General features: G+C 41.7%; 1 protein-coding gene across 10 annotated transcripts in view; it reads right to left on the bottom strand.

Moving 5' to 3' along the window:
* Positions 1-12,935, bottom strand: part of DYNC1I1 (dynein cytoplasmic 1 intermediate chain 1) — a 186,022-nt gene that overhangs the window by 73,869 nt on the left and 99,218 nt on the right. For all 10 annotated transcript variants that reach the window (XM_053946048.1, XM_053946031.1, XM_053946057.1 and 7 more), the window contains 2 exons: positions 9,595-9,684; positions 626-788 (listed from right to left, as the gene is read on the bottom strand). In XM_053946048.1, coding sequence (XP_053802023.1) covers positions 626-788; positions 9,595-9,684 — 253 coding nt within the window. The remainder of the gene's footprint in view (positions 1-625; positions 789-9,594; positions 9,685-12,935) is intronic.

The raw sequence follows: 12,935 nt of genomic DNA, 5'->3' as shown, positions 1-12,935 counted from the left end.
GTAACTTCCATGCAATACAGCTACATGAGGCTTCAACAGATACATAGCTGTTGCAACCTAAATATTTCCTCTCCAACTAACAAGTTTTACTGCTTTGCTCCCATATCAATTGCTGAAAACAAAACTTGTCACTTCTCGTCTTAGCTGTTAAGATTGCAAATGCTTTGGGAGATCATTTTCACCCCCACAATGCATGGTTTAGTGGGATCCATTACAGACCTGAGGCAGTGGTAGAATATAAACAACACTAGCTTGAATTTGTGAAAATATCATAAGCACACACACGTACACTGTTGGAATGTACACATTTACATGTAAATGTACACACATCTATCTCTTTCAGTTATTTTTCCAGAATTTTAAATTTCATCCCAAAAATGAAACAAAACAATTAAACCAGCTGAATAATACATCAAATTAAAAAACCTGCCTAAACTCAGATCAATAAAGCACAAAGCTATTTTGTGCATGACAAAGTGACTCAGGCCTTCATGGAGAGATTTTAAGCTTTTCTTAACAATAAAAATGTTAAATTTTGTTTAAAATTAAGGCTCCCTGTTATTGGAATTATCTTTATATAACTTATTTTGCAGAAGCAAAAAAAAAAAAAACCTCCCAAACTGACCCGTCTTTCTCTTCTACATCTCTGCCACTATAGTCAAAGAAGATGTCAGAATCTTCAGCCAAAGCTCGCTCAATTACACGTATTGTGCGGTCAAAAAATATCAGGAATTCTTCTGAATGGAGAACTTGTTGCTTTTCTTCTTCTGTCAGTTCTCTAGGAGGAGCTTGAAAAATGAAAAGATGTAGTTAGGAGTATGACATTTCACCCCTTTCCCAATGAATCAACATCTTCAGTGGGGTTTTTTTGACATGAAAGCTTGCTGTAGCCATGTCAGGAGAAAAATCAAAGCTTTACTCTTAAAATCACGACTAAGAAGTTTTTAATATGTCTAAACATACTCCTGTATATTACCAGAATGTAGCCTTTACATAGAAGAGATCCTGTATCTTATGTATTTATTATTCTGAAATGGAAAATACTTAAACCCCCCAAATTAAATAAACTCAGTGTTCCTATTTCAGGAAATGGCCGTGACTGACGTTTAGGCAATACCTAACTGGAAAAAGCAGAACACTTATGTAACAGAGGACCTGTCAGAGGAGCTGAAGATAAAATAATCTTCTTAACTTATACTACAGTTATTTATATTAAAAGTTCTCACATAATCTCTCCCTTCAGTTCTTCCAATTTCTACTTGGTGTCACTGATAAATTCAGAGCTTCAGATGCTTCAGAGCTGTTGTGAAGTAAAGAAGTGAATAACCAAAGATATTCTCTGAGGCAGCAAAATTGAAAGCAACCAGCCAAACAGCAGTTTCTTTAAGGCAGTGTTATTCCCTGCAGAGGAATCCTAAGACCCAGAGCAACAAATGTCACCGAGCCACGGGCAAAGCTGCCCTGGGAGGGGTAGGGGCTGTCTTGGGCAGCAGTAAGAATAGCATGTCTACCCCAAGATGAAGTTGCTTCTTTGCATGTACACAGAGCTGCTAAACCTTTACTTCCAATATTTCCAGTTTGGCCCTTCATTTGAAAAACACTGTCTTTAAAGGATGCACCAATGCAATGTCTCCATCAGTTTAATGACCTGTTGGTAAATTACAACTCAAATATGAGCATCAGAGGGAATCAAAGTTGGGATGCTGCTGTTACTACAGTAAAAAATTCTGTTCTCAATTGCACTATCAGGGTCATATTGATATTCTGGCAATATTGTATATTGATTATGTATTTGCCCACACGTGCTTTTGAATCATCATTATGGTTCTATTTCAGAATTACTTGTATTTCAAGAAATGACATTAGTATCTTTACAGTTACCCCAAATCAACCTTGCAACTAGCCTAAATTCCCAGCACAAAAAGCTCTGTTGACAGAGAATTTTGTTCCAAATTTATAATTAGGAAAACAAACAACATATCATAAACAGATTTACTACAAAACTATAGAGACTCCTACGTAAGAGTTTAACAGGAGATCAAAGGTCTCTTGCATTTAGCTTTAGACTACAGATTTGAGGTGTTTATCTGTGAAAATGACCTTGCAGTCTCTGTAGCCCATATTGGGTTAAAACACTGGAAGCCAAAAAAGGGAATTCAGAGAACACCCACCATACAGCAAAGTTTAACTCCCAGCCCTGTCATACATATCTCAATGTTTAATTAAACAATGAGTGACACAGTTTCAAGCTACAGCTCAAAATGATTTTCTAGTTTCTGTGCCATGCCACACAACTTCTTTCAGTGATCAGGCAGATGTGGCCCTTGCTCTCCATCTGATTTTCATTGGATGGAAATCATTGGATTCATGCACTCCAATGCCCAGCTGGATGGGCACGATGCCACCACCAGCCCCTGGGGCAGGAACAGATAGAAGGGCACAGCAGGAGGCAGGAGGAGTGACATGGTCATCACTCCTGTAGTACTCAGCTCCCCTGTTTTCAGCACACCTGCTCTCAGAGTTGCTGTGGTTGGGAGAGGCTGCTATCACCACGCGTTGCCTCAAAGTTTGCCTCAAGTGGTCAAAGTGTTAGCTCTGAAAGACAAAATCTCTGCACTACACCTGAGCTAAACAGAGAGGGCAGGAGAAATGCAAAAGGTGGAGGAGCAATTTGGCCCTCAGGAGCCAGAGCAGCTACAAAGTTACAAACTTTAGCCTTTGATGATCTCCTATGGCCTTGGCCCTATCTAGCCTACCAGCAGGTTAGTGGTTCCTGTGGAGCTCCACACATCCAGAGAATATCTGCATCCCCTCACATGGTGCCCCTGAGTAGCGGAGCGACAATTACCAAGGCAGGAGCACAATTTGCCCCTGAGTGCTTTACACAGAAGCAATGCATATGAAAGAAAAAGCATAACTAGCAAGAAGTACAGCTTGACCTATTGCAGCATCCACTGCTGAATAGTAACTGGCACTGAGGGAACTCATCTGGCAAGGAAGCCTGTAATGAGGCAATATCCCATCGTCACCACTAAAGCATTGCTTTCCCAGAATCAAAGACAACAAGCATGACAATGCAGCAAAATGGCATAAAGAGGGGGGAAAATAACTGCAAAGGCAAATGGAAAACTCGTGTTAAACTGCTGCAAATGGTAAAAATTATTTGCTAAATCAAATCCTCTCTACAGCTTGGAAATATAAATTTATTACTCGGCCATTTGCTGACTATAACTGCAAAGAAAATACAACCCAAAATCAATAGAAAGGGAAAAGGCAAAAAATAAACAACTTGGGAGCTGTGGAGTGCACACAAGCAGTGGAGAAACACATGACTGTAGTTCTACCTCAGCAAAATCTGCCTTGCAGTTAGCAATGATCTGTGGGAGGCCAGCAGTCTATTAAACCATCAGGAACACCTTGGGTAAAGTTTTTAGGGCATAAATCAGGTTACCTCATTCATCTGACTGACACACCAGATGCCCCCTGGCAATATTAAGCTTCATATTTTAGCCTTATTTTCTTCTTTCATTCGGCTGCCTCTGAAGTTTTATTTGAGGCAATCTCTTCTTACAAGAATGTTATCATTACTTTTTCCAGTATAAAACATTGCTATAACTACTGTAAATACATGAAGTATAAGCAAAAAATTCCAGACAGGTTTGTTCTTTCAAATATGGAGGTTTTCTAACCATTTATCTTTCAGAGACATTTCCATTTTCTCCTTCTCCCTGTCTGTCCATTACCTCAAATAAAATAAAAAGAACCTATGTAATTTTCTGCAATTTTTCTTCCGATCTGAGAGCTTACAATGACTTTGATCTCAGCTTTCAAGAAACACAGGCTCTCTTCAAGGAAAACTGAGAAACATAAGTAGCTGATCAAAGTGTGTTTTGTTTTGTTTTGTCACAGAGACCTGTGTGATGTGACAATATCTCCAGAAATTCCCTGTAAGAATACAGCATTTGTCTTCAAGTATCTGCTCTCCCTGGCATAAAACCCAAACCAACTACATCTAACCTTCTGTGCTGAACAAAGCCCAGTGCAGTGTGTAGTTTACCACTGCTAAAAGTTACGTGCTTATTGCCTGGAGTGCCATGAAAACTCCTGCAAAGAAAGCTCCGTAGTTAGCTTTTGTTTCAACACCATAGCTTCCTCATGAACTGCTGTGTCTGTGCTCTAATCCCACCCAAAGGAGCTGAACCCATCTGTGGCCCTGCAGAGCTCATGGCAGGAGGATCTGTGGTGCAGCCACCAAGTCCTGCCTGACAGGACCACCAGGGATCCCGTCTGTCCACGCACCCACCGAGACATCGATGGGACCCCACAGCCACCAGCAGCCTGCTCTGCAAAGGCTGGGATGTCAACAGCATGTACCAAAGAAGCCCTGTGTTCATGCTAATGTATAATACTGTACAAAACAAAAGGGAATTGACATTTAAAATTAAATTGCTGGACAGAGTAATATATGCACAGAGGGTACCACAGGGAAAGAAATTGTGAGGTGTATCTGTAATGAAAGATATTATATACTTATGCTTGAACAGGAAGGTCTAGAATATGAAACAACAGTTGAACATGATGTGAAAACAACCAATTTACTCAAGACTTATTTACAAAAATAGGAATATTTTATCATTTCATGTGACTTAACATAATCTGCAGAAATACCATAATTCACATCAGGTTCTTTGTCCATAAATTTCTTTGGACCAAACAGAGAGAAACAAAAAACAATATTAAAACATCTTGAATCTTTAGGAATGAAGATAAAATTGCTGCAGACTTGTTCCTATTCAGCAGAAGCATGTTTGTAGTAAATACAACATAAATAGTTGGGATAACAGTGCAGGAACAATATTAGAAATATTCAAGTACCAGAATTTGAATCTTCTCTCGAGGGAGTTAAAAAACATAAAGAAACGAAACAAAACAAAAAAACCCATCCCGCATTTAAATAAATATAACAAAGATTCTCCTGGAATCTCAGCAATTCTAAAAACCTGACAAGAGAAATGAAAATTAAGTCCATTGAAGGAAAAAAAAATACCAAACCAAAAGAAAAAGACCAAAAGGAGTAAGTGAATGAAAGAAAGGGCAAACTAATAAAAACAGTAAAGCAGGAAGTAGCCTTGTTATCAACCCAGAGATATAATGAGAGACAGAAGGAGATTATTAAAACCCCTTTAAGAGCTGCATTATTTCTTTCAGCATCTATTTAAATCCATGAAAACTTTAGATGTGCTGACGAAGGAGGATGTCTGAAAGGCACAGGGTGAGAACTGCAAGGTGCAAAGGGGCTCTCAGCAGCTTTCAGTCCTTGCCTGCTGATACCTCGTGATCCTCCTGTTTTTCTTGTGCTTTGCACTTTCATGTCAGTCTTGACAAATGCCATATCCTGCTTTGCTGTGTCCCATACCATGTTTTGATATATGTCATGTCTTTGTTGTGCTGGCAAGCCCCTTCATGGCATAACCACTAAACATAAAAAGGAAGAATTCAAGCTTTATTTAGGGATTTTTAAATTCTGGAGTAGCAAGTTGCAGAGCCTTAAATTTGATACTGTGCCAGGCAGGGCTGTTCCCACTGCCTGTGTTTCTCCAGGGGCCATGCTGGGCACCATCCCTGAGCATGCCTGAGCTGTCTGTAAGGATGGGTTGGCACACCTGAGCTCACTGTGGTGTTGGTGGCAGTGAAAGCATGGTGTTTCTGGCCATGACACACCTCACCACAACCTGCCTTGCTTTTCCAGCACGGATGCCTGAGCTGTTGAGAGTGAAACTATCCCCACCAACCCAGCCTGCTCTGTGGACACCTGAGCCCCATGCACAAAGCCAGGGCAAGAGCAGGGCACAGCAGGTCGTTGAAGCTGCAGATCCCAGCCTTTCCCATCACAGTGTTTCGTGCAAGTTTCTGTGGATATGCCCATGGCTTCAGATAGATGCATGTTGAGGCCCACTTTTAAGACCTAGCCCGTCCCATTGTTCTTGTGGTTTCTACTGACACAAAGAGGATCCTTAGGAGGAGCTCCAGAGCTCTCTGGTGGTGGAAAACCCCATCCCACTTGATGCCACAGTTTGGGACCAGTCTCTCGTTTATGTGGTCAGGAGAGGCTGGGAATAGGCAGAGCCCAGCCCAGTTCACTGTCAGGTATTCCACACTCACTTCTTCCAAAAACAATGGGGAGAACATGTACCTGAGACCTGGGTGGCAACAGGCAGCCCCACAGAAGGAACACAAGGTGGTCCCAAGGTTTCATACACTTGAAGTGCTCAACGAGTCAGTTCTTCATCTCCCACTCCACTTTTTGGGGCTCATGCTGTTCCTCTGCCCTTCATGCCTCCATGGCAGCTCTGCAAGAGGTGCCATGCCAGACAGGCTGCCCCAATGCAGGTGCACTGAGGGCCTTACAGTGATGCTGAGACATATCCAGGACCAGGGTCAGACCCTTCAAACACCCCTGGCTGCTGAATAATCCCACCAAACCCCATAGAGCAACTCTGGGGTGTGCGGGGGGAAGATGAGGAAATTAAGTATGCAATAAATGTCTGAAGAGTTAAATTGAACTACCTATAAACCACATAGAAAAAAAAATCCTGTTTCCTCTTAAAATACCATTATAAAAATAGAGCACTCTTGTCCTGTTGGCTTGGAGAAAGGGAGACTGAACAGACAGCATCCAAACTTTATTTTTTATCCTGACCAAATTTTGAGCTATATTCATGAAAAAATGGTCTGCCTTTCTCTTCCTGCACTTCTCTCTCCCATGGATTTTTTTTCTTAACACTCCTATAACTCAAAAAAGGCCATGCTGATTTTTTTTAATCTGTTAAAAAATGTGCTCCCTGAGCTGAAACCAAATTTCAGCCCAGAGCAAATTTTTACGGCTGGGTTATAAATCCCTGAAAAACAGGATTCATAATGGAAGTGCTGACACAGCCTTAACTACTATATAGCAGTGTGAATGGCGCCACTATAATGTCTATTAGAGATTCTTTAAAAAGTTTGCAAAATATTGTCTTGCCTTGCAGAGAAAAAGAAGCCAGAGTACTTAATGCCAACATAAACATGCTTTTAACCCATTATGTGCTAATTTGCAGAAAAGCTATTAATTCTGAGTAGGCACACAGAGTGCAGCACCGACAGGAAATGTTCTTCTAAACTCCTGTTTGACTTGTAACATGGTTTTAATCACTTCCATGAAACACAAAGGATGGCTTCAAACTCTGAATGTTGCTCAGAACATGAGAAGGGTGATTACAACAGAGAGGAAAATGGGATTTTGTAGGCAAAAGCGGTAAAGCCAACCGGGAGAGATTGACACCAAACACTAAAAAATGGGCCTCCGTTCCTTGTCAGTTTGGGGACGATGGCTTCATTTGATTCACAGCATTTAATGCCTGTCAGCAGCACACCCCTATTTTATCTATCACAACACATACTACAGGTCAGGTTCACTTTCTATCAGGCAATGAGCATGTTTTCTTCTTCCTTGAACCCAGTCAGATGTTAGCACCTCACAAAATCAGTTTTGCTGAAACGAGCTGTGCCTTGCTTTTACAGCCTGCAGTTTGTGTGCCTGAGACCAGCCCAGATGATCTATTGCTCCTGGGGGTCTGCTAGGCAGGGAAGGGGAGCACTGCCCTCTGACTAAAGCACAGCAAAGAAATAAAAGATGTTGGCAGTGGTGGCTGGTGAGCAAAGTACATAAAAGACTAACTTGAAAACCCATTAAAAAAGTAAAATAAATCAGTTCAGGGTTCTATTTGGATTTTTTTCTTCTTCTCTTCTTGCAGGAGTTTGTGCTTTCTCCAGTGTATAAGCATTAGCATCACTTTTCTGTGGGAATAAATGGATGCGAGATAAGCTTTAAGTTGAATACTACAGGGACATTAAGCAACCTAGGACAGTGCTTATGCACAGGGTGCAGTAGTAGAGGTTTTTATGGCTTTTTGTTGCCATCAGTAAAAGAGATACTGTGTTAGGTCCAGTGACTGCAAAAGTCCATATTGCAAGTTGACCTCACAGTTTTGAAAAGAAGAGTAATTTTCATGAAAAATAAAGTTTTTCTATGTTGCCACATTTCTTGCTCATGTCCTCAGTCCCGCCTTTGCAGACTTGCCTGACTCCTGTTCCTGCTGTCTGCACTGGTCCCCTCTGCCCATGGCATCAGTGGCTGGGGCCAGTGGAAGAAGCACAATGATGAGGAGCAGGAGGACTTTTATCTCTCCACAATTGCACAAGGACCTAAACAAGCAATGAACACTACAGGATTTATGGCATGGCTGATTTCTGTGATGCTCTAAAGAGGGAAGAAAGATCAATTTATAATCAAAATGGTATGGTTGGTACTGCAACTCACTTCAGTCGGTGAGGATAGCAAATGTGGGCACTGTGTACCAGATTAATTATTTTGGATACTGATGGAAAGATACCAGTCTCTCCAGATAAGAAATAAGCATCAGCTGCTGTATTCCCAGTTGAAGATTTCATGGGCTTCCATGTAAAATGGCTCCATATTTTTCCTCTAGTGAGATTATCCTGGGAAAAATCAAGCTGACAGAATTATCCTGGTAATGATCACCAGAGCAAGAAATAACTTAGGCCCTACCTGAAGAAGTAAATTACCTTTCAAGAGGTTAAACAGAATTTTGAGCGGACCTGGCAATACAAAAGTAAGAAATGCTGGAGAAGAAACCGATTTCCTTCTACCCTGCAGCTGCTGCTGTTTCAGTTCTTTTCCCCTACTCAACACAGGAGCAAGCATTGGCTGCTGAAGGCATTGACACACTAGAATAGCCAATACCGTAGTACATTTCTAGATCAGGAACACCAAATTTCACATCCTCCTTCTAATTTGAAAGCTAAGACAGGTCCAAGGAAAGGAAAAGAGACACCAAGCATATCTCCCACATCCAGTGCTGACATGCATGACTTAAGCAAGTGTCTTGTCTGCACCAGAAGCAAGTAGTAACCTGAATTTTTGTCTCTTATATCGGTGCAGAACACCTCAATACAGAGTAATGGACAGAAGGGCTAGACCTATCTGGCTTCAGAGGGGTTTTTTTTAAGTTCTTTGAGGCTGTTCCCACAAAATGTTTTGATTTTGACAGAAAACATTTTTCAAGTGAAATCATTTTCTGCTGGAAGATTCCTGACTACCACTAGGTTTAAGTTTGCTCCTCTCAAGCAGACAGACAGTTATGGGCTCCAAGTACCTCTGAAGACCAACAAACTTTATAGAGCTGCTGGAATGCCTGGCATTCCCATTTTAAATCTTTCACATAAGCCAGAGGACAAATTAGTACCAGTATGGGATCCAAGAATCTCTACTTCATTTTCAAATTATAAGGACATGTAGGACATTCTTCTAAACAGCTCCTGCCTCATGCCTTTCACAATCTTCTCAGGCCTACCAGCTGTGTCTCTGGGATACAATTTTCTGCTTTTATGCTACTCATATGGTTTTGAATCAATAAAACTGGTGACTGTTTCAATTTCAGTGTTCTCAATAGTGGAAACTACTTATGAGAGTAGCTACTGGCAGAATCCCGTCCTTTAAACATCAAACATCATCCTTTTCATTTTTTAAAGTACCTTCTTTCACTTCCTGCTTCTGGTCTTGATTTTCTGTCTCTAAGTCATCCTGTGTTTTTGGCTCCACCATCTCTTCGTCATCTTCATCCTCTAAAAAAAAAAAAAGGAAGAAAAAGATTTGTGAGATTCTCCTCCTTAAGGGGCCTGGAAATTGTCTGACTTCTTTACAATTATAAAGTGGTAAAGCAAAGTGCACAATACATGGAACATGTACATTTATGCTCAGAGTGACACTCTTAGACATTTCCCCCCTGACTGCAAGATAATCTGCTCACAAGGGCACCTACCACTTCTGCTCCCTGTAACTTCCCATCTCAGATGTCAACTGAATATCTCCCTGACCTCGGATATGACTTCTTGGATGGCATGAGAACAGAAACAAATACGTTTCAGCCTGGCAGCTATTCCACAGCTGGGACACCTGCTATCCAGATACCTCATTTCCAATTCAATTCTCGCCAGATTAATTTGTCTTTTGACCTACAGGAATAGGTTAAACAGAAAACTGACCTCAGGTCAGATGCCACTAGCAAGGAAACAAGCATGGCACAGTTCTGAAAAGTCATCACCATCAACTGGGGGAATATAGCAACCAAAAGTGGCATTTGGAGCTTAGGAACCATTCTTGCATTAATATAAATTTAATGAACACTAAAATTTGACACATGTCAGTTACTACTGCCAGATGTTTTAATGACCTTTCCTGACCTATGCAAAGGCATCTCTCCCTCCCCCTCTCTCCCCACTCTCACATGTTCTCATTTTATTCAGGAGGGCAAACCATTGATTCCTTGATGTTTCTATGAAGTTACAAGGGTTCTGATTGTCCAGACCAGAACATAATACAAGCAGAGGTGAAAAGAAAGTGATGTACCAAAATGGCTTGGAGTCTACCTAGCCCTCATTACTTGTTACCAGTTTGTTACAGCAATGTGATCCATTTTTCCTGTGCCCTGGGCTGGCATTCAACACACTCACATTCTTGAGAGGATAAAGACACACAGCTTTCTAGATTTTGTGAACTGTGAGGAATGAAAATAGAGCTGGTCCTAAAAGTATTTAACAATTAGGATGAGTAAATCCAGGGGCTATGGAGGAATTATTTTGCAGTTATTCTGGAGCTTGACATACCACCAAGGCATATCAAACATCACTGGTGCCCTGTATTGGTGCATGGCATGAGAGACCACATGTTGTCCTGGCCCAGGAAAAACACTGCAGTTCCTCTGGGGCTTTCGGAGCAACCTGCTGTCACCATACAGTTCCTCATGTCATGGTGTTTCTCCAGGCACACTTCCTGCTCTAACCTGCCATGTTAATGGGGAAAACATATCATGCTTCTCCAGCTGGTTCGTTACTGGCACCTTCTGCTGTGAAGGCTGGCTGTAATCAGTCCTGACTTCTTGCGAGATGCTGGTGCTGACAGGCTGCATTCAACCAACAGGAACATGCAGCTGTATTTTGTTTTCAATAACGTAATAGGCACCGTACTATTCCCACCACATTGCCTACCCTAGAACTTCTCCCAGAAGCCCAGAGGGGACATGTTGCTAGCTGCCATATGGGCCATTAACTTAAGAGTTGGACTCAGTGATCTTTGTGGGTCCCGTCCAGCTCAGACTATTCTGTGTCCCTGTGATTCTGCAGTATGCTGGCTGGAGATCATGGCTTAGCCACATGCTGTAAGGAGGTGTCTCAGCATGGACAGACATGCTTTTCCCTATTGGGAAACAAGGAAATCTTGGCATAAAATCTGCCATCACTCCCCTTACTACTAGTGACTGTAGTGGGGAGAAAGGGAAAGCTCATCTCACAGCCACCAGGGAGGAGGCATAACCATGTGTTTCCCAAGCTGGAAATGGGGGGAGGAATCCAGCATGGATGAAGAGGCATTTCCAGAATTAAAAGCCACTACTAATGAATGCCACTCCTTTATCAGGAATTTGTCAGATCATGGAACTTGAGGTGGAAAAAAGGTAGGGTACTCACAATGCCTCCCTTTGGTGCCTACTTTCCCCTAGGTACCCTACACAGAAGAACTAAGGACGAACTTTTAGAGAGCAAGCCAGGGCGGTTCAGTTTGGCAGGGTAAATACATTGCTCTGTCCACTGGCTGAAAGACAGATAACAAAGTCAGCAGAGAGTTGGCGAGAGGAGCTCTCATGCTGTGCACCCACAGGAGGGGTAAAAAAAGGTCCTTCTGCCATTGGTCTGTGGTGCTAGGGGAGATGGGGATGCCTGGAAGAGAGAGGCACTCCCAGTTTCAAAGAACAGGTGAGAAGTGTGAGTGCCTGGTGCAGCAGGGAGTGAATAATCTGCTAACCACAAGTACCAGGCACACACAGATAGGATCACAATGCTGTACAGATACATACACACAGAGAGAATTATGGCAGATACTAACAAAACCAGCTGCTACAGAAGTTTTGTGAGCCTTGCATTAAAGGTTTTCATTCCCTAAAGCACCAACTTTTGGAACCAGCTGTTTAATTATGGATTTCTGCTTCCATTTTTAACCTATTTCTAACGTGCCAGCTTGTGCAGGGAACTTTCAGAAGCTGAAAGGTTTGGGAAAAATTTCAGGCAGCAAACTGCCTGAAAACTACAGCAATATTCAACTGAAATGATTGGGATTTTTAAGGCTCCTTGCAATGCTTTTTAAAACTTCATTTGCAATTTGGTAGTGGATAGGGATGATGTAGCAAATTTAGAACTTGAGATTTGATAGCAGGTTTTCAGGTTGAAGTGAAGCTAATTTATCCCTGTTTCCTTGATCCCTCTGATTTTGGGCATCAAATTATTTGCTTGCCTATAGCCCTTTCCTGCTTCCAATGCAAAATAGGGATAAATGGAAGTAAGTAAAGGTTATTAAAACATGTCATGCCTTTTTCCAAGGGCACAAACATCAAAATAGTTTTACTGAGAAAGCAGTGCAAGAGTTTTTAGCAGATTAGACACAGTTTAGATGTCCTTATTTATTTACAGAGAAATGTATACACATACACAGAGAAATTCAGCTAAAAGAATGATAGGCTTGTGAGTCAAATGCTAAAATCTTAGCAAATGCCAGAATTTGGATTGTCTGGGCATGATTAGCTCCTTTCCCCTCCCCACGTGTAGGCATGATGACATAATTCTGGAATTTCCTCCCTCTTGAGTGGTTGGCTTCATTTTCTGGGTGCTCAGCAAGAGACACCTGGGGCCTGAAATGCAGAAGTGCTGAAAGCTGAAGTCAACTGGCCCTGTGCTTTGAGTGGAGAAAGTCTTAGGGAAATTCTACACATGCAAAGGCTCCCACAGCTCTCTCTTTCAGCTTTCACTGAAAGTTTTCATTCTGACAT

Source organism: Vidua chalybeata, chromosome 1, assembly GCF_026979565.1.
Source record: "Vidua chalybeata isolate OUT-0048 chromosome 1, bVidCha1 merged haplotype, whole genome shotgun sequence".
Classification (NCBI taxonomy): domain Eukaryota; kingdom Metazoa; phylum Chordata; class Aves; order Passeriformes; family Viduidae; genus Vidua; species Vidua chalybeata.
The sequence above is the reverse complement of the archived record's forward strand: the minus strand, read 5'-3'. Positions and strand labels throughout refer to the sequence as shown.